Source organism: Fomitopsis serialis (genome assembly GCF_022376445.1).
Source record: "Fomitopsis serialis strain Sig1Antser10 chromosome Unknown B0H18scaffold_16, whole genome shotgun sequence".
Lineage (NCBI taxonomy): Eukaryota > Fungi > Basidiomycota > Agaricomycetes > Polyporales > Fomitopsidaceae > Fomitopsis > Fomitopsis serialis.
The window spans coordinates 265,397-281,522 of NW_025954976.1; the positions used below are offsets into that span (position 1 = coordinate 265,397).

General features: G+C 53.7%; 7 protein-coding genes and 1 non-coding gene across 8 annotated transcripts; 6 read left to right on the plus strand and 2 right to left on the minus strand.

Moving 5' to 3' along the window:
* Positions 1-100: 100 nt before the first annotated feature.
* On the plus strand, positions 101-2,176 carry B0H18DRAFT_132004 (uncharacterized protein). Its single transcript, XM_048036778.1, has 3 exons — positions 101-136; positions 192-575; positions 625-2,176. Exons 2-3 carry the CDS (start codon positions 288-290, stop codon positions 2,056-2,058), a joined length of 1,722 nt encoding a protein of 573 aa, XP_047896150.1. The 5' UTR covers positions 101-136; positions 192-287; the 3' UTR covers positions 2,059-2,176.
* A 698-nt stretch (positions 2,177-2,874) lies between these two features.
* On the plus strand, positions 2,875-3,577 carry B0H18DRAFT_993005 (uncharacterized protein). The gene is made up of 3 exons (XM_048045164.1): positions 2,875-3,045; positions 3,073-3,291; positions 3,389-3,577. Exons 1-2 carry the CDS (start codon positions 2,983-2,985, stop codon positions 3,202-3,204), a joined length of 195 nt encoding a protein of 64 aa, XP_047896151.1. The 5' UTR covers positions 2,875-2,982; the 3' UTR covers positions 3,205-3,291; positions 3,389-3,577.
* Positions 3,578-3,884: 307 nt separating this feature from the next.
* B0H18DRAFT_132095 (uncharacterized protein) lies at positions 3,885-5,902 on the plus strand. The gene is made up of 6 exons (XM_048036779.1): positions 3,885-4,050; positions 4,107-4,168; positions 4,241-4,541; positions 4,590-4,884; positions 4,945-5,435; positions 5,501-5,902. Exons 1-6 carry the CDS (start codon positions 3,998-4,000, stop codon positions 5,808-5,810), a joined length of 1,512 nt encoding a protein of 503 aa, XP_047896152.1. The 5' UTR covers positions 3,885-3,997; the 3' UTR covers positions 5,811-5,902.
* Positions 5,903-5,994: 92 nt separating this feature from the next.
* On the minus strand, positions 5,995-7,441 carry B0H18DRAFT_873083 (NAD(P)-binding protein; the record flags this gene model as incomplete). Its single annotated transcript, XM_048040267.1, has 7 exons — positions 5,995-6,262; positions 6,318-6,468; positions 6,536-6,729; positions 6,788-6,940; positions 6,998-7,103; positions 7,153-7,219; positions 7,277-7,441. The coding sequence occupies 7 exons, from the start codon at positions 7,439-7,441 to the stop codon at positions 5,995-5,997; spliced, it is 1,104 nt and encodes a 367-aa protein (XP_047896153.1).
* Positions 7,442-7,738: 297 nt separating this feature from the next.
* B0H18DRAFT_1083768 (uncharacterized protein) lies at positions 7,739-10,560 on the plus strand (the record flags this gene model as incomplete). The annotated part of the gene is made up of 11 exons (XM_048031701.1): positions 7,739-8,421; positions 8,479-8,621; positions 8,681-8,776; positions 8,826-9,097; positions 9,152-9,287; positions 9,338-9,439; positions 9,490-9,735; positions 9,780-9,922; positions 9,977-10,081; positions 10,136-10,219; positions 10,273-10,560. The coding sequence occupies 11 exons, from the start codon at positions 7,739-7,741 to the stop codon at positions 10,558-10,560; spliced, it is 2,298 nt and encodes a 765-aa protein (XP_047896154.1).
* A 301-nt stretch (positions 10,561-10,861) lies between these two features.
* B0H18DRAFT_t60 lies at positions 10,862-10,949 on the plus strand. The gene has a single exon. It is a non-coding gene; the product is annotated as a tRNA-Ala (tRNA).
* A 559-nt stretch (positions 10,950-11,508) lies between these two features.
* Positions 11,509-14,263, minus strand: B0H18DRAFT_993013 (uncharacterized protein). Its single transcript, XM_048045165.1, is given in 16 exon segments — positions 11,509-11,531; positions 11,546-11,924; positions 11,989-12,131; positions 12,194-12,390; positions 12,462-12,666; positions 12,727-12,859; positions 12,915-13,011; positions 13,060-13,143; positions 13,206-13,232; positions 13,285-13,539; positions 13,738-13,768; positions 13,819-13,987; positions 14,019-14,037; positions 14,048-14,067; positions 14,124-14,153; positions 14,214-14,263. 11 exon segments carry the CDS (start codon positions 13,983-13,985, stop codon positions 11,635-11,637), a joined length of 1,629 nt encoding a protein of 542 aa, XP_047896155.1. The 5' UTR covers positions 13,986-13,987; positions 14,019-14,037; positions 14,048-14,067; positions 14,124-14,153; positions 14,214-14,263; the 3' UTR covers positions 11,509-11,531; positions 11,546-11,634.
* A 348-nt stretch (positions 14,264-14,611) lies between these two features.
* On the plus strand, positions 14,612-15,799 carry B0H18DRAFT_848865 (DNA glycosylase; the record flags this gene model as incomplete). The annotated part of the gene is made up of 4 exons (XM_048039580.1): positions 14,612-15,027; positions 15,077-15,491; positions 15,541-15,705; positions 15,767-15,799. Coding segments are annotated over 4 exons (1,029 nt in total), but the record flags the coding sequence as incomplete, so codon positions are not given.
* Between the last annotated feature and the right edge of the window lie 327 nt (positions 15,800-16,126).

Genomic DNA, 16,126 nt, shown 5'->3' on the forward strand with positions numbered 1-16,126 from the left:
AGTCCAGCACCCAACGTTCTCAAGATCTGACTAAATCTGACTCCTTTGAGACCTGTCAGTGTGTTGGACCCAGCGACTCTGAGTCGGAATACGCTCACGTTCACTCGCGATCGTGATCGTACGTGGCATCAGAAAGGTGAATCTACACAACGACGCGTCATAAAACTTTCTGACGAGTAGTATGTTCAAAGGATACCAGTGATCGCACAGAGGGTAGCGAGACACTGTTGCTTCGCCTCCATCGCTGCCCATTGACAGCTCTCGGCGGAACTACCGCCCGCGGCCCCATGCATCGCTGCTTCCAGACTCCAGATATTGTACGCTTAATAGTGAACAGCCTATGGGGTGCAAACGAGCGCAGGATCGACAACCCAGCTGACCCGGTATCCCTGCGAGTAACATATAGATCACTCGCATGTCTTGCACGGACGTGCAAGACACTCCAGCCCCACGCACTCGATGCTCTATGGAGTCTCCAGTGGGGTATTGAGAACCTGCTTCGGTGCATGCACCCACGTCTGTTGGTTACAAAGAAAGTCTCCCTGGGTCCCGCTAAAGGAAAGATTTTCATGCTAGTAAGTTCCGCTTTAACTATGCATTGCCTCCGTACTCAATATGTGAAAGTGCCTCACCAAAACCAAGCTCGATCCTACCGACTGGGGTAATTTCGATTCTTACGCACATCGAATCAAGAGATTGAAGATCTCTTGGCCGGGACATCTCACCCTGACTCCCGCGGAACCGTGCGTCTACCGTGCCTTGGCCATTTGTGACCACCACCGACGGCCATACCTCCCAAACCTCACCCACCTCACATACGATATGTCCGAGTTATCGCCAGACATACTCAGCTTCTGTGTCACCCTTCTGGGGCCGTCGACTCGCTCGCTACATGTACACGGAGGCCAGGGAGACTTGATCACCATGCCTTTTCTGTTGTCATCTTCCTTGCGCCTCTCTCCATCAATACGAGAGCTAGCGCTTACGCTTGGTTCATCTCCAGATGGTTTCTCATCGTTCACCAATGCATTAAAGCTGCTCGACAGGGTGCACACTCTGTCGCTTACGCTACATGCGCCGCCTCCGGTCGAGCTATGGAATGCGCTCGCAGCAGCGCCGCCTCTCATTCGCTTGACGCTTGGCCTTCCTAGAGGCTCGTTGTGGAACTCCGCAATCACTTCTAACTTGGATTCGGGAACCGTGCTCAACCTCAGCCGAATCACCCATCTCACTTTGCGCGACGTCAATGCTGCCGACTGCGTGCGAATATTTGGATCCTGCTCATTCGCGAGCCTCGTGGGCGTATACATCACTTTCCCCTTCAGGGGACCAGCCAATGGTCTTGAGCTCGCTGAGGCTCTGGCCGCGTCATGCCCCCCTACTCTGCGTGAATTATCGCTTCACTCCTCAGTGAAGCCCTTCTTGGGCATCCCTGCCGATCGACTCCTCCTCTTCTGCGGTTGCCGAGAAGTTGAACGTGTCGATCTGTCGGTCGTCTCCGACCTCGATGATGCGACTTTAGAGGGCATTGCACGTATGTGGCCGAACCTGCGCAAACTAGATTTGATGTCCCACAGGGGCCAACAACCGAGAGAACAGCCTGAGGGCAATGGCACTACCCCGGAAGGCTTGGCGAACCTCGTCAGCGCGTGCCCCCATTTGCGCGAGTTGTCACTCCAGACGGACTTTCGCTGTGTAGATATATCGAAGGATCGGCCATGGTCCGGCTCTACCAGCGAGCATATCAGAGCCGTCGACGTCGGTTCTTCCCTAATCGCGGACGCGGCCCTCACTGCTGCATTCCTGTCTGACTTATTCCCCAACCTTGTCGCAATATCTCAGCACGGTGGTACTCCGGACCCTGCCGGACGATGGGCAGAAGTAGTTCGGCTATTGAGTATTTTCACGACAGTACGCGCCCAAGAGAGGCGGAGACACACCCAGTCAGCCCAAAGGACTGCAGAATTTGAAGGTAGACGGCCGCAAGGGAGCACAGTGATGACTACTGCACCAACGACTCGTATTACTGTGCTGGAGCCTGTTGCAGGCATAGATTGAGTTGCGTGTTGTCACTGCTAGCCACGTAGCCTCGCACTTTCATTCGAAATTTACAACTCGGGTTTCCTTCTATCTTGTGGTTCAGTAGCAGATCTACAGTGTATGAACGCGTCGGGCCGAGCTAGGGGTTTTGGGTGTTCTCTTTGTTCGCGACTCTATGACTATCTATTGCCGTTTGTCGAATTAGTTAGCTTCTTGGAAGGAAACGGAGACTCGGAGTCCATACATAAGTCTGATGAAGTATGTCTGGGACCAGGTACGATGGACCGCAGGGGTAATGTGTATTTTGGTAGAGAAGGCAATACAGACGAGATTTCGATCTCTATCTCGTCGTCTTCCAAGATGTCGGAGTGCTGAGGGCGAGGGGTGCTTAGGTGTACGTCCTGTTACTCAACCTGAAGTCATGAATAAGCAGACGTACCAGAACGAAGCTTGACCGGAACTCATCCGACTCCTCGTCTTTGCTGTGGCACTTCGACGACGATCGCTTGAGAGTACTCACCGTTAGCTGATATAACAAGCTCGAGCAAGAAGAGCGTACCATTCCATTACGCAGCAGTGCGAGCCATCGACGTCTCTGACGTCGGCTATTTTCGTCGAAATGAGAATTTGTAGTCGATCCACTCCGACGGTAAGATAATACCTCCAGGTGTTCTCAAAGACGAGCTTTGAGTAGCTTGGTTGGTCCTTGCGGAATAATGAGCGCATTATTTCTTTGTGTCGACAAAACGAGTGAGATGGAAGGGGCCGATGACAGTGAGCGCGACAAGCCTGAGGTCAATACCTGCGCAAGGACTATATATACCGCGATCGGCGGCACTCCAAGGATGTCGCATGGCCACCATGAGGCGTCCAGACAAGTGATGAAGGCGATGGCGAGTCCCAGGCATGCTGAAAGTGGCAATACCGAAATGACTCCTCGGCATGTATCTGAAACAGATACAATGTGGCAGGAAAGACATATGCCATAGGGGATCTACGGTTGATGTTAAGATTAAAACCACGCCGATGTAGCAAGCTCTACCTACGTTTCGTAAACTTGAATCATGTATACAGACTGCTGAGCGCGAACAGAGGAACAAAACAGGTTTCGAACGACTCAAAAATAGAATGCAGCAGGTCTTGCTACGCGCCTCGGATATATGAGAGGATTAGACCACTTCGTTCGAGTATTCAGCGAAGCAGATAGCTCCTCGACCAAGGTTCATTACCGTGCATTTGGCGCCACTGGCAGTGCTTCATTATAGCATCGACATAGCATCGTCGATGATTCTGATGTCTTTTAAACGGTGTCAAAGAATGTACGTGCTTGCAAGGATTGAGATTACCCTGGTAACACGTTTTTCAGAATTTGTATGCGACCGTCATTTCGCAATCCGTGGAATCGACACGAGGCGCTGCGGAATCTGTGCACACTATGCTCAGCAACTGAAGTCAAGAGACATTTCAATGAGACAGCCACCCTTGACGGGACGTAGCTTGTGTAACCGAGTAATCGACCAGGGCTTTGCCGCAGGCTCCGAGTCCGAGTCCTATTTGCTGGCTGAAGACCCCGTCTGCCAGTGGCAGGCGCTAGTGTTAGCGGCCTAACTGCGAGGAGACAAGAGCTGCTTTCAACACCACCGGTTGAAGCCGTGCGAGCATCGAGTACAAGAGATAAATAAAGCACCCGACCATATATACCATTGAGATGCTGTTGAGATGCAATGGCCAGGGGCCCTGGCACCATGAACAAGTTCAGATTTACTCCGGTGGCTCCGTGGAGTCTCCGCGGCTGAGATCAAACAGATCTGAGATTGGTCTTCCGTAAAAGGCAAACCTCTTGGGGCACTAGAGGTTCCCACCAAACAAAACAGAGACGCGCGGTGAACAATGCATCCTGTTCAACCTTACACTGCTCCTTCTTCTCGCACACATAGTGGCTCAATACGCCGTTTGGATGGCGACGCAGACTTGGTACTATCAGGTCGGAGGATTCCAAGGTCACCTCAGGTAAGGCGGTCCCTGAGCTGCATGGTGGATCACCCTTCTCAGAGTGCGAGTGGCAGGGAGATCCCCGACGAACGGCTACTGCAATGTCCTGACGGCGAAGGCCTTAGTCTCGTGCTAGGTATGACTGCAGAATGTCTTTTGCGATACAAGATCGTAACGCATCCCGCGCGCTGACCCTGGGACTCGCTAGGTATCCGACCGAATGGCGCATCCTATCTGTTGCTCCCCGAGTCGCGTTTCCGCGCTTTGCGCTGGAGACTACCAAACTCGCAATATGATCTCGCGGAAAAGTTTCTATCGTTCTCTCCCATTCATTTTGCCTATCGTGCGGAGCTCGAGAAGAAACTGAAGTCTTACGCATCGACCAAGTCCAACAAGGGGATTCCAAGGGATAAGATCAGAGACCGGTCGAAGGCGAACACATCGTTTACTGTCGCCGGAAGTGGTCTTTCCGAAGCAGGGAGAATTCGCAGCTCCTTTGAGATGCAGAGGTAGGTTATCATCGTTACCGCCTATTGCCTGCTGCTAATGAAGAGCAGGGTTCTCGTGCTATCTCGCCCGATGCTGAGAGAGCTAGATCGTACTCAGGCTGTCGAGCTCTCTCTGCACAACGTTCCAGAACAATTAACCATTGTGTCTCTGTGCTACAATACATGGAAGGCCGACACTCGCACGATGCGCGAGAGGGAGACGGACCCCAAAGTCTTGGACATTGGATGGACGACATGGTCTAAACCAGCGCAATGGAATGGGTCTCAGATCACGCCGTCAGAGACCACGCATGTGGTAGTGGAGGAGGAAAGATACTTGGGCAATCCTGGCCTTAAGCGCATTGTACGTCGTAACCAAAAATGGGTCAATGACCAACGACACTAAACATCTGTGGTGACGTAGGAATGCGAGTATGCGACCACGACATACAAGAAACGAGGCGAAATTGCCTGGAATTTGTCAGTGGCACTGAGTGGAAGATACCCCATCGTACTTCTGGTTCACGATGAAGCGCGAACTTTGACGACACTCCGCGCACTCGGCATAGACACCTCAGAATGGGTCTCAGGCATTGCAAGCCTTCTATACGAGAACGCGCGCGAACCTGTGCAGACTATGCACAGGTCGTCGCGTTCTCGCTCTCCTGGGCGGCGAAGCGAGCTAGCCGACCGGGTCGAACGCGACCGCCGTCCCGCCGGTGCTACTGTGTACGTCGTCGACGTGCGCAGTTTGTACCTGGCCCTGAGGCAGATAGCGCCAGCTACAGACAATGTCCCCACCAATTCTCGGGGACTGGGTGTGCACTTGGATCCGCCCAAGGATAAGCCTGGCGCAGTGACGCCTAAAGTCATCGCCGAGTCGGATAGATGGTGGTGTGCGGGGACCGAGAGCTTGTACGTAGTCTGTGCTTTCATTTTTGCACAACGCCTCATTGATCTCAATATGGTCATGCAACAAGGTTGCTGGGCAAGATGTGGTACTCTATGGCGCGCGGGCCCAACATCGACGATCAACGGGCGTTGAGGTCGTCCACCGCCCTGATCATCGATGCGGCGGAAAGGTCAGTCGCTTCCGTAGGCATAGAGCCCGCGGCAGTGGGCTCGACTGCTGAGGATTCGGACGACGAGTTCGATCCAAACGATATTCTTCCACAGGCCGGGACTGCGCCCGCGCCTTCCACTTCGACTTCACAGTCAAGTGGTGTGAAGACTAACATCAGCTTGATGGATCCCGACGGCTGGGATGATGCCTCCGATGACGACTGGTGAAATCTATTTGTGACAGTTTCTTCAAAATCTGCTTTATGTGTATCTCTCCCTCGTATCCCTCTCAATGCTGTCGTTGTCGATATCGATGTTCACCCGTATCTCCCTGTTGACATACCCTGTACTATGCTTGCACGCCGGAACTCACTTATATCATGATACACTGCTTGGTAGATCGTCCTGACATTCACAATGACGCACGTACCACCCCAACATCCCCATGCCTAATCCGTATCACGACCTTGCCAAACTGTTGCCCCTTGCTGATCAGCTCGAAGCCCTGTTCGGCGTTTTCCAGGCCATCAATGACATGTGAAACGATGGGCACGAAGCGGTGTTCAGCCATGAACTTCGTCGCGTCGATCAAATCCTTGTGCGAGCCCATGGTCGACCCGATGACTTGCTGATTCTTGAGCACCTCTCGCATGGTGAAAGTCACCATGGGCGCAGCAGTCCTGAGCTTCCTCCAGTCAGAGTTGTGGAGCGAGTCGTTGTTTCACATAGACGCACATTCCGTAGATGACCAGTCGGCCACCAGGCTTCAGGATCCTGCTGACATTGGACATGATGTCACCTCCGCCGGAGTCGATAACAGCGCTCAGGAAGGGCGTTCGCGGACTGTTTTCTTTGAGCAGTTTCTCGAGCTGCGCAGGCCACTCGTCTGTGCACAGACATGTCGAACGTCAGCAATCTTGTCAGTTTCCGTCTAGTACGAGATAATTGAGTACCTGCTTTGTAATTGACACCAGCCTTCGCACCAAGGGAAACGGCCTGGCGAATCTTGTCTTCGGAGCTGCTTGACACGTACACGTTCGCACCGTGGGCGAGACAAATCTGCATAGCAAGCAGAGCAACTCCGCCCCCTATGCCAGTGATGAGGACGTTGTCACCCTTGTCCACACGTGCATTGACTACTGAGGCCCTTCGTGCGTACCGCGAGTCAAGTTTGCCCTCATGGACCGATAATGTACGAGGCCTACCTCCATGCTGTTAAGCCGCCAAGAGGCCATGCAGCGGCATGCTCATCATCCAGATGGTCAGGCGTAAGGATGACCTGATCGCGTTCGACCGCAACGTATTCAGCGAAGGTGCCCAGAGGAACAATCTTCCCGCCCCCCAGAATCGTAAATTTGCTGTTCGTGGCACATTCGGTCTCAGCGTCGCCTGGACGTCTGACAGCGAACACTCACGGCGACTCGGGCGCGTCTGGGTGACTTTCCCAACCGCGCATAGGGACTAGGAAGACTCGCTTGTTCAAGAGCGCGTCGTTCGCGTCCGCCGCGGCAACGACGGTTCCTAGCACCCCTTGAGGCTCAGGCGATGAACGAGTCAGTCATAAGCGCACCTGCACCGTCTGAGCCAAACGCGGCTCCAAAAGCAATCCCAGGATACAGGCCCTTGCGTATCCAGACCTAGCAATCATGGCTCACGTTCAACGAGCTACGATCCATCGCAAATTCTGGACCAACATCTCGGTGGTTGAAGCCCGCTGCACCGAGCTTCACGAGGACTTCACCCTTCTGCAGGGGTGGGATCGCCCTTTGCTCGAGAGCGGCATCGTGGTAACGAGGCTCGCGGCCCGCGGGCGACTTGCGCACGGTGATCACCTTGGTGGAAGTGGGGGGCTGCGACATGGTTGCGAACTCGCGTACAGATGACAAGGGTAATATATGTGCGATATGGGTCACTCGAGCAGACCTTGGGGCGCGCAGCATACACTGTTGGGGCTAGCTTGACCTGGCGACTGAATGTGGGACTCCTCCCTCCGGATGAGCGCGTAGAGTGGGATTAGCGGACGCAATCACGGGCTTACTAACGACACACTTGTCATATAAGGCAGGCGACCTTCCTTCTAGGGTCATGGGTTCCCGCGCAATTCGGAGCGCCCTTTGCGCGATCTCGCCTTCGCTTGCCCCAAACGCATTCTGCAAATGGCCAGACAACTGCGCTCTCGAGCCTCTCGCCCGAACTATGCCGCCTTGTTCCAGTATGACGAAGATGAAGACGATGGCGCGGGACCGTCGAGTCAACCTGTGCTCGAAGATGAGGGCGACAGCGGCAGCGACTTCGCGCCAGGCGAAGTCCCCGACCAAGCCGCCGAGGAAGACGATGACATGGTAGACGAAGATGCAGAGGCGGAAGAAGATGTACCAGAGGAGGAAGGCTCACGAGAACCCTCCATAGGCCTTGCCTCCGACGTAGGCGAACCATTCACCGCGGCTAGCACCCGAAAGCCCAAAGCCAAAGCCATGCCCGGATTGTCGTCAAAACCCAGAAAATACGCCCTGCCTAGTGTCCACCACCGACACCGAGCTTTGCCTTTGTTTGACAGGTCTGGACCCGTTGAAAAACTGGTACATTGCCCTGCGCCGTTTGGCTCGCCTCGAATATCGCCTACCAACAGCTGGTCTGTCAACCCAACCATTCTTGAGCGCATAAGCAAGGCTTGGGGATCCAATGTAGGCCCGGGTCCGCTGTGGGACTTGCTTGAAGACCGGGCATGGTTCAAAGAGTCTGTGGCTAGTGGGGGTGAGAAGACGGCTGATGAGAGGTATCGGAGGCCGCGGGTTCATGAAGGTGTCAGGGCACAAGGACTTGAGATTCTCGACACGCAGTACGTTTGCTTTATGCTCTCCTGTACTTCATTCAATGTCAATTTATGTGAGCAAAGACAAGCTTCTCCGTACCTTCCAATGGACGTGACGGCTACGGAGAAAGGAGTACCCAAGCTTCCGCCGCCCGTCCCGTGTTCCTTCGGTCCATATGGCAGACAGACGCGTATCGAAATGAGTATGTTCGAAACGCGTAAAATCGGTATGGATATGTCAATTTGTGAGACACCATCGCGCGAGCATACATATCCGAGCCTCCAGCGGACTTCATACAGGGAAGCAAGGCCCATGTGTTCAACCCTGGTGCACCCGTGTGGGCTCTGGACTGGTGCCCAATACACCCAGATGATCGAGGTCGTGAGTACTCCGTAAACCATCTGCAGCCCACTTAGTCAACGGGTTGTAGGCCTTCGGTACAAACAATACCTCGCCGTCGCGCCCTTTCCGTCAAGCACGCACTCGCCCACCATCGGCGTTCGTGCACAACGACCCATGCATGCATGTATCCAGATATGGTCGCTGAGCCGATCTTCTGACGCCATGGACGTCGACGAGAGCACTGACGTGGATAACGGCGACGACCCAGGGGAGATGCGATGCGAGATGGTGATATGCATCGAGAGCGGACCTGCGTTTGAGCTCAAATGGTGTCCATTACCGGCTAATGACGCCGTCGATGTGAGTATATGCGTCCTACGTGTTTCGTCTGTCTTACTGTCACCGCACCAGCAGGAGGCCAATCCCACACAACCGAGGAAGCTCGGCGTTATAGCTGGCACCTTCGAGGATGGCTCCTTGTCGCTATACACCATCCCGGATCCTGCCAGTCTGCACACTGACGGGAGTCAGCCATCACAACCAATATACGGTGTGCTATCGACCGTAATGAGTTGCGCGTTCGCCGCTGAGCCAACATAGTCAGGTTTGCGGAACCCTTGCTGAGATTTGAACTCGAGGAGACGATGTGTTGGGGGATGGATTGGGCTAATAGCGAAGTGATCGCTGTCGGCTGCACAAACGGTACGCATACATCGACTCTCGTGATCCCTGCCGCTGACTTTGTCCAAAAGGATCAATCGCCGTATTCAACATTGCTGATGCTCTCAAGCGGCCCGAAGAGAGAACACCCACACACTACTTTGTCGTACACCAATCCGCCATACGCACGCTCGCCTGGGTGCGCGCGCCGGTTGTGTCTGCGTCCGGCGAGCGGAGTGCAGACCACCCCACGGTGATCACCAGCGGAGGATACGACGGACTTGAGTGCGTCACCGACATCCGTGACCTTGTGGGGAACGCCATCAACCGGACAAGAGGTGAGGTGCATTTTTTCCTGGACACGCGAGCTAACGGTATGCAGATGTGGTCAATTCGATGGCGTATTCGACTTGGTGCGGCGGACCTGTCACCTCTGACAATGAGAATACCATCAAAGCGTACTCGCTTTCGCCGAGTATGCTTGGGAGAGGTCAAGCTCTCCTCGAACCCGATGGACCTGTTTGGGTAAGCATGGCTTGTGTTTCAAGATGCGTGGGGGATGCGCTGAACCTGTCGCAGAGCTTGGCGGTGTCGGACTACCATCCTCAGCTAGCTGTTGGTGTGACGGATGGCAGCCTGCTAACAACGAATACAGTGCGGGCGACGCGACGCGGTGGCGCTAATGTACGTGAACCTGACATGTGCTTTTGTACCATAAAGCAAACGGGACGCTCCTAGCCATTCCTCATACACAGGATCTACCAACTAGACTACAGTCGGAAAGATCATGAATGGCGCATGCTGGAGAAGTTTCTGCCCAAGGTGCGTTGGTTGTATCGCCCGTTTGTTTGTGAAGGTCTGATTGTCTTCCTTAGGAAGTGATCATTCGTTCTACCAAGGCCGCCGCTCGCGCGAAACAGGATTTGCCCATTGTAACTGGAGCGTGGCCTGCGCAGGTTGGCGTGCAGCGTGCGGTGTGGAACTCGGGGAACGGCCTTCGCGCGGCACCGTACCTCGCCTCGTCGACCGGCTCGGGGCTCTGCCGTGTCGACTGGCTGCTCGGTCGCTGGAACAGAGACAGGATACCGTACAATGGCGTGGATCGCATCCGGGGCGAGGTAGCGGTGGACGGAAAAGAGGAGGACTCGGACTCAGACGGCTGAAATGAGAGCAGCGAACAAACCCAGAGAGTATTACACTATCAAGGTACTGTACTTTATGCATGCCATACAATTGAACACATGCTACAAGCTTGCGGGTTGCCATTGAACCACAGTGATGTCGTTCCAGACCTGCGTCGTCTAGTGGGCATATCGACTTGCGGCCGACTGCAAACCTGCCATACATGTGCTGAGCCTGCTCCACATTTGGCGGCGTGGTTCCCTGCTCGAGTTCTTGACAGTTCCTGACCTGACAATCTCAGTAATTTTATGGCATATGTTTAATAAGAATACCCAAAGAATGGGGCGCATGGTGTAGTTGGTTATCACATCCGCTTAGCATATTAATCTGCATTTGCGGGGGGTGCTGGGTTCAATTCCCAGTGCGTCCAAATCTTTTTTGGTAGTCTTTGGACGAGAAATAGACTAGATAAAGCATCGAGGGAAGAAAAAGAGAAATCACCTGAAGCCCGTGGCGATGTCGGTCGGTATGTCACGTATCTCCCCGGCGGCACCAAGTCAGAGGACTACTATATCGGGTCACGATCTCGGACAGCCTAGGTAGTCGGTCACTCGAGCCTCATTCAACAACCACCCCTTCTATAGCTATGAAATAAATTGTAGCATGTCTCAATGCATCCTTGTAATGCCTGTACAAAATTTGAAGCCAATACACTGAGATCTGTGTGCAGGAAAAATCACCCTTTGCGATGATACCTATTTCTGGTAAGCAGTGTGGCTCACCCTACTCTCGACCAGAATTTTAGCTACTGAGCTCGACTCAATGATTGTATATTTTTTCTCATATTTTTCTCATATTCCTGAGGTCTTTTAACATACCTCCGTAGAATAATTCAGGTCATTATGGCCCATACAGAGTGAGGAGGGCTTGTCGAATGCTAAGGTGGCCGAGATCGTAACCCGATATAGTAGTGGAGCCTACTCGGTCACGTAAGTTATATCATCTGCCTCTGCCGGGAATTTGAACTTGAATTCTGCGGTTCAATTCGATCGCTAGCAACATATGAAGAGAAATAACTACGGTACAAGTACAACACTAGGCAATCTGGGTGACAGTCATCCTAGACTTGACATTTGCTCGTGGAAGTACTTTAGCGGTATAAGACTGTTCAGAGTGAACTTCCCGTCCGCTATGTCCTGCCTCATCTTCCGTTCTAACTGCAAGTCCTTCTCTATCAGTTGACGCATGACTTTTCCATGCCCCGCCTCCCTAGTATCAATCGGGTATTCCCAGATCTTCTTCGCGTCAGGTAAATCAAGTCGGAGCTGCTCCATGATGCGGAGGGCAACCCTGAATCGGACTACTACACACATTTCCAGTGAGTGTAGCGCAAGATGTAGATACCCTTGGGCAGAACCATCTGGGTTCAGACAGCAGAACACATATGGACAGTATTGATAGAGACATACAGATGTGCTGTTCATCATCCCGAGGGAATAGCATGGCCGCTTGATTAAAAGCCCCCTGCGACTCGGAGTAATGATTGAGCGCTGCCGCGGCATTGTTCTCCATCGTTCGATATGCCATGACTTCGTGGTAGAACCCGACAGTGCTAGAACATATGGAGAGTGTGAAGATGAGGTGCTAAAGAAATGGAGTGGCCAGCCTACTTACGCCAATGCGTAAGCCTTAGGATAGACGCCGAACGCCGATACAAACCCACGAACATCTCCGTAGTCCTGGTGCCCTCCTGGAAATGCCGCTTGTCCGATCTCTGGCATCTCGCGAATGATGCTTTGGGCCTCTTCATACACGACTTGCAGCAAAGGGGCTAGTGGTTCCTGCGTGGGATCCACTCCGAGTCGGCATGCCTGGGTGACTTATGTATCAGCCTCAGTTGACTGGGGTACTTGAAGTACGGTGGTGAATGCAATGCACGCACATCCCTCATTGCTGCTAGCCTCAGCTTACGAAGGCCCCTCACCCAATGTATCTCGAAGATCTCGCCTTTGTCTTCGCGAGGGACATCTTTCCATGGGCCCGTCCGTCCCCATTCAAGTAATTCCAGTGCCGCGTTATAGTGAGTGAGGGCCTCTTGTGGGCCTTTCTGGGTGCGCGTAGCGAGATACCCTCGCATGATCCTAATGCTAAAACAAAAAGGGTATATAAGCCGCCAGCAGTTACCGGCAGCCGCACGGCATACTTACCGGATAGTGGTATCAATCGAACGGCGAACTGAATCCCAGCCTCCCTGTTGTTGACGTATCAATGCTTCTCTTTTGACTTCGTGCGCCGGGACGTCGTCATTCCATGCGCCAGTGGCCTCCTCCTCCATTGCCACTGTTTTGACACTCGCCTTTAGGTTACGCTGATCGCGACTCTTCGAATATCATACCTTGCAGAGGCCACTTGTCTATCACTGGCATTTGTGGCGTGCGCACGTCGAAAACACGATCATCGATGAGTATGGCGTTCGTGAGACAGGCCACGACCTACAGCGCATCACTATAAACACTGAGAAAGGACACTATGACACCCACGTCGTTACAGATCAACATTTCTATTCCGCGGATCGTTGGCCGCTTCCTGAATTGCGCTAGAGAAAAAATGCCCCTGTCCCAGAACTGGCGAAGTAGTCCGCAAATATGAAGTAACTTGCGTGATGGTCAACATGGCACACACGTACCTCGGAAGCTCGCAACAGAACCCAGGCCTTTGCAACGAAGTTGGTTCGACATGTATGAAACATATTTTTGATCACTCACGCTGCTGCTTGCACTCTCAGGCAAACGAGCCTGAAGCTCTTGTTTCATCGCTTTCGCACGATCCGCAGGCCACCTGCCTCCCATCTCCCTGATCTCCGCAGAGAGTTTCGCTGCATGGTCCTGCGCGGTCTTCATTTCAACCTCCCACTGCTCCTTCTGCTTCAAGATCGCGGCAGTGAGATCTTCCTTCCGAGTCGGCATGGAAGCTATTGCTTTCTTAAAATATCCGGCACTCTTCTCATATTCTCGCAGACCCTGCCAGTGTCCACGGATGGGGACATGATGAGTGGAGAAAGAGCAAAAAAGCGGAAGCGCACTTTGCATGCCGCAGCGAGACGACCCCAACCCTTCGCATACGTCGGATCTAACTCCGTAGCCTACATTCAGAGTCACGATGACCCGAGTCAGTGCGCTCCGTTTGGTGGCATCGGCAGACATAGAGCAGAGTTGAACCTTCTGCGCATCAGATTTTGCCTCCGGGAACCTGTACAGACATTATTCGAGCGCGCATACAGCATATACACGGCAACTGACATGCCCAAGTGGATCAAGGCCGCTGCGCGATTGGCATATAGGATCGCGTTCTGATCATCGTGCGAGATGGCTTGCCCGTACTTGAGCCACGCAGAGTAGTGATCGCCACTTGCGAACAGTGAATTGCCTTCAGCTTTCAGCTGAAGTGCAGGCGCAGAATCAGCCATGGTAATGTGCAGTACAGGCGGCCGCGGTAGAGCAGATGGCTGTATGCAGCTACTCAGGCTAGTGCCTGCGAGCTTGAGGCTATCAAGACCGATATCATCAGTTCGGTCAGTGATACTGAAGCAAATAAATGCAAATACAGTATAAGCTTCTCCTTTGCTCCCAGGGATGAGCGGAATCACGCTATCTTGGGGCGATTTGGGCCTGGTCAAGAAGTTCTTCAGCAAGTTAAGCAGCCTGAGTGACGCATGTGACGATCCCATCGCGACAGTCGTCCATTTGTATCTGCCGCATCTGTGAGTACGTACATGTTATAGAGAGCAGAGCGAAGGTTCATGCATAGGGGCATGCCCTTGCAGTACGAAGCAATAGTTTGCATTGAAACAGCGGGACCGTGCCACTTACACAGTTGCCCGATTGGTCTGTGCGCGCCACAGAGGCGCCTACATTGCTTCCATCCTCGCTCAAGCGCTCAAGCTTAACGTCGACTCAACTTCAAGCTGTTCGCGCTGCAGAGTCCTGTCTCCGCCGTGCCTCCCTTCGTCCACCTCGGCGCCCAGCGCTCAACGTCATAATTATTGGAAGACAGAAGCCAGCCATGGCACAAGCTTGTGTGGCTCCCGCCGGGTTCCGGGCCCTACCTTTGCCTCTCGCACAACTCTCACTTGCGGCGGTCTTGCAATGTGGACAGTCCTTTCGCTGGAGTGTCTTCCCTCTTGCCTTGAATGCTACCACCAGCGAATTCACGCTGCCGAATCATGAGTACCGTCTCTGCCTCCGTGACCGCGTGGTCTGTCTCCGCCAATCCACCGACACCCTGTTCTACCGCTCGGTCTTCCCTGAAACTCCTCCGCCTACGAAAGCGCTTGATCAGAGGGAGGAGGAGACGCTAGCATGGATCCGAGACTACTTTCAGCTTGACGTGGACCTCGTGGACCTCTACGACCAGTGGGCGAAGCGCGACCCTGTCTTTGAACGCCATTGCAGCCAGCGGTTCAGTGGCATTAGGATGCTGAGACAGGACCCTTTCGAGAACCTCATCTCGTATGTGGCCTGATAACGCTCGCGCGCACTGATTGGAACAGGCCGTTAGGTTCATATGCTCGTCGAATAACAACATCGCTCGAATAACGAAGATGGTCAAAGCCCTCTGTCAGCACTACTCACCACCATTGGCAACACTGCCAGGTCCCGTATCCCCGGAATCATCAGAAACCGAGACGTACCATTCATTTCCTCCGCCCTCTGTTCTGGCTGCACCGGGAGTATCTGCAACGCTGCGAACGTTGGGCTTTGGATACCGCGCCGAGTTCATCCAGAAGACAGCGAAGATGTTGGTCGAGGCACACGGTACAGGAAGCGCAGGCGAGGGTGGACTTGAGCCTGCCGAGAAATGGCTACATACACTAAGGACTACATGCACGACGGAGGCGCGCGAAGAGCTGCTAAAGCTGATGGGCGTTGGCCGGAAAGTCGCTGACTGTATTCTCCTCATGAGTCTGGATAAGGTGCGTTCCAGTCGTATGCCCGGTTTGCACAGCGCTGACTCAGTCGCAGAGAGAAGTTATACCCGTAGATACCCACGTCCACCAGATCGCCATGAAGCATTACGGTGTGAGCGGCACGTCGAAGGGAAAGGCGGCGATGAATCCGAAATTGTACGATGCGGTGAGCAGTAAGCTTACCGCTGTTTGGGGTGATTGTGCGGGTTGGGCACACTCGGTTGGTCTTTCCCGCTTCGTAGAGGATGGGAACAGTATCGCTGACTTCTGACTGCTCACAGGTCCTGTTCACCTCTGACCTCAAGTCCTTCGCCTCCTACGGGCTTCCCAGCCCGTCCCCATCACCTTCAGTTCAGGGCCAGAAACCACGACGAGGTAGAACGGCAGCAGGGCTCGCCACTCCACCGGATACTCCTACACCGTCTGCGAGTCCGCGGAAGCGCAAAATAGTCGTGGTTGAGCAGTCGGAGGAGACGGAGATTGACGAGGTTGCATCGACGCTGCCTGTAGTTGACAGTCATCTGAGCATGGCTGACCGGGTGAAGAGGCGGCGGCGTGTGGGGACGAGTGGTGTGTCTGTAGGCAGTGCTCGCTAGCAATCAATCGTTGTACTGTGTATCTCGCATCCGATCTGCCGGATT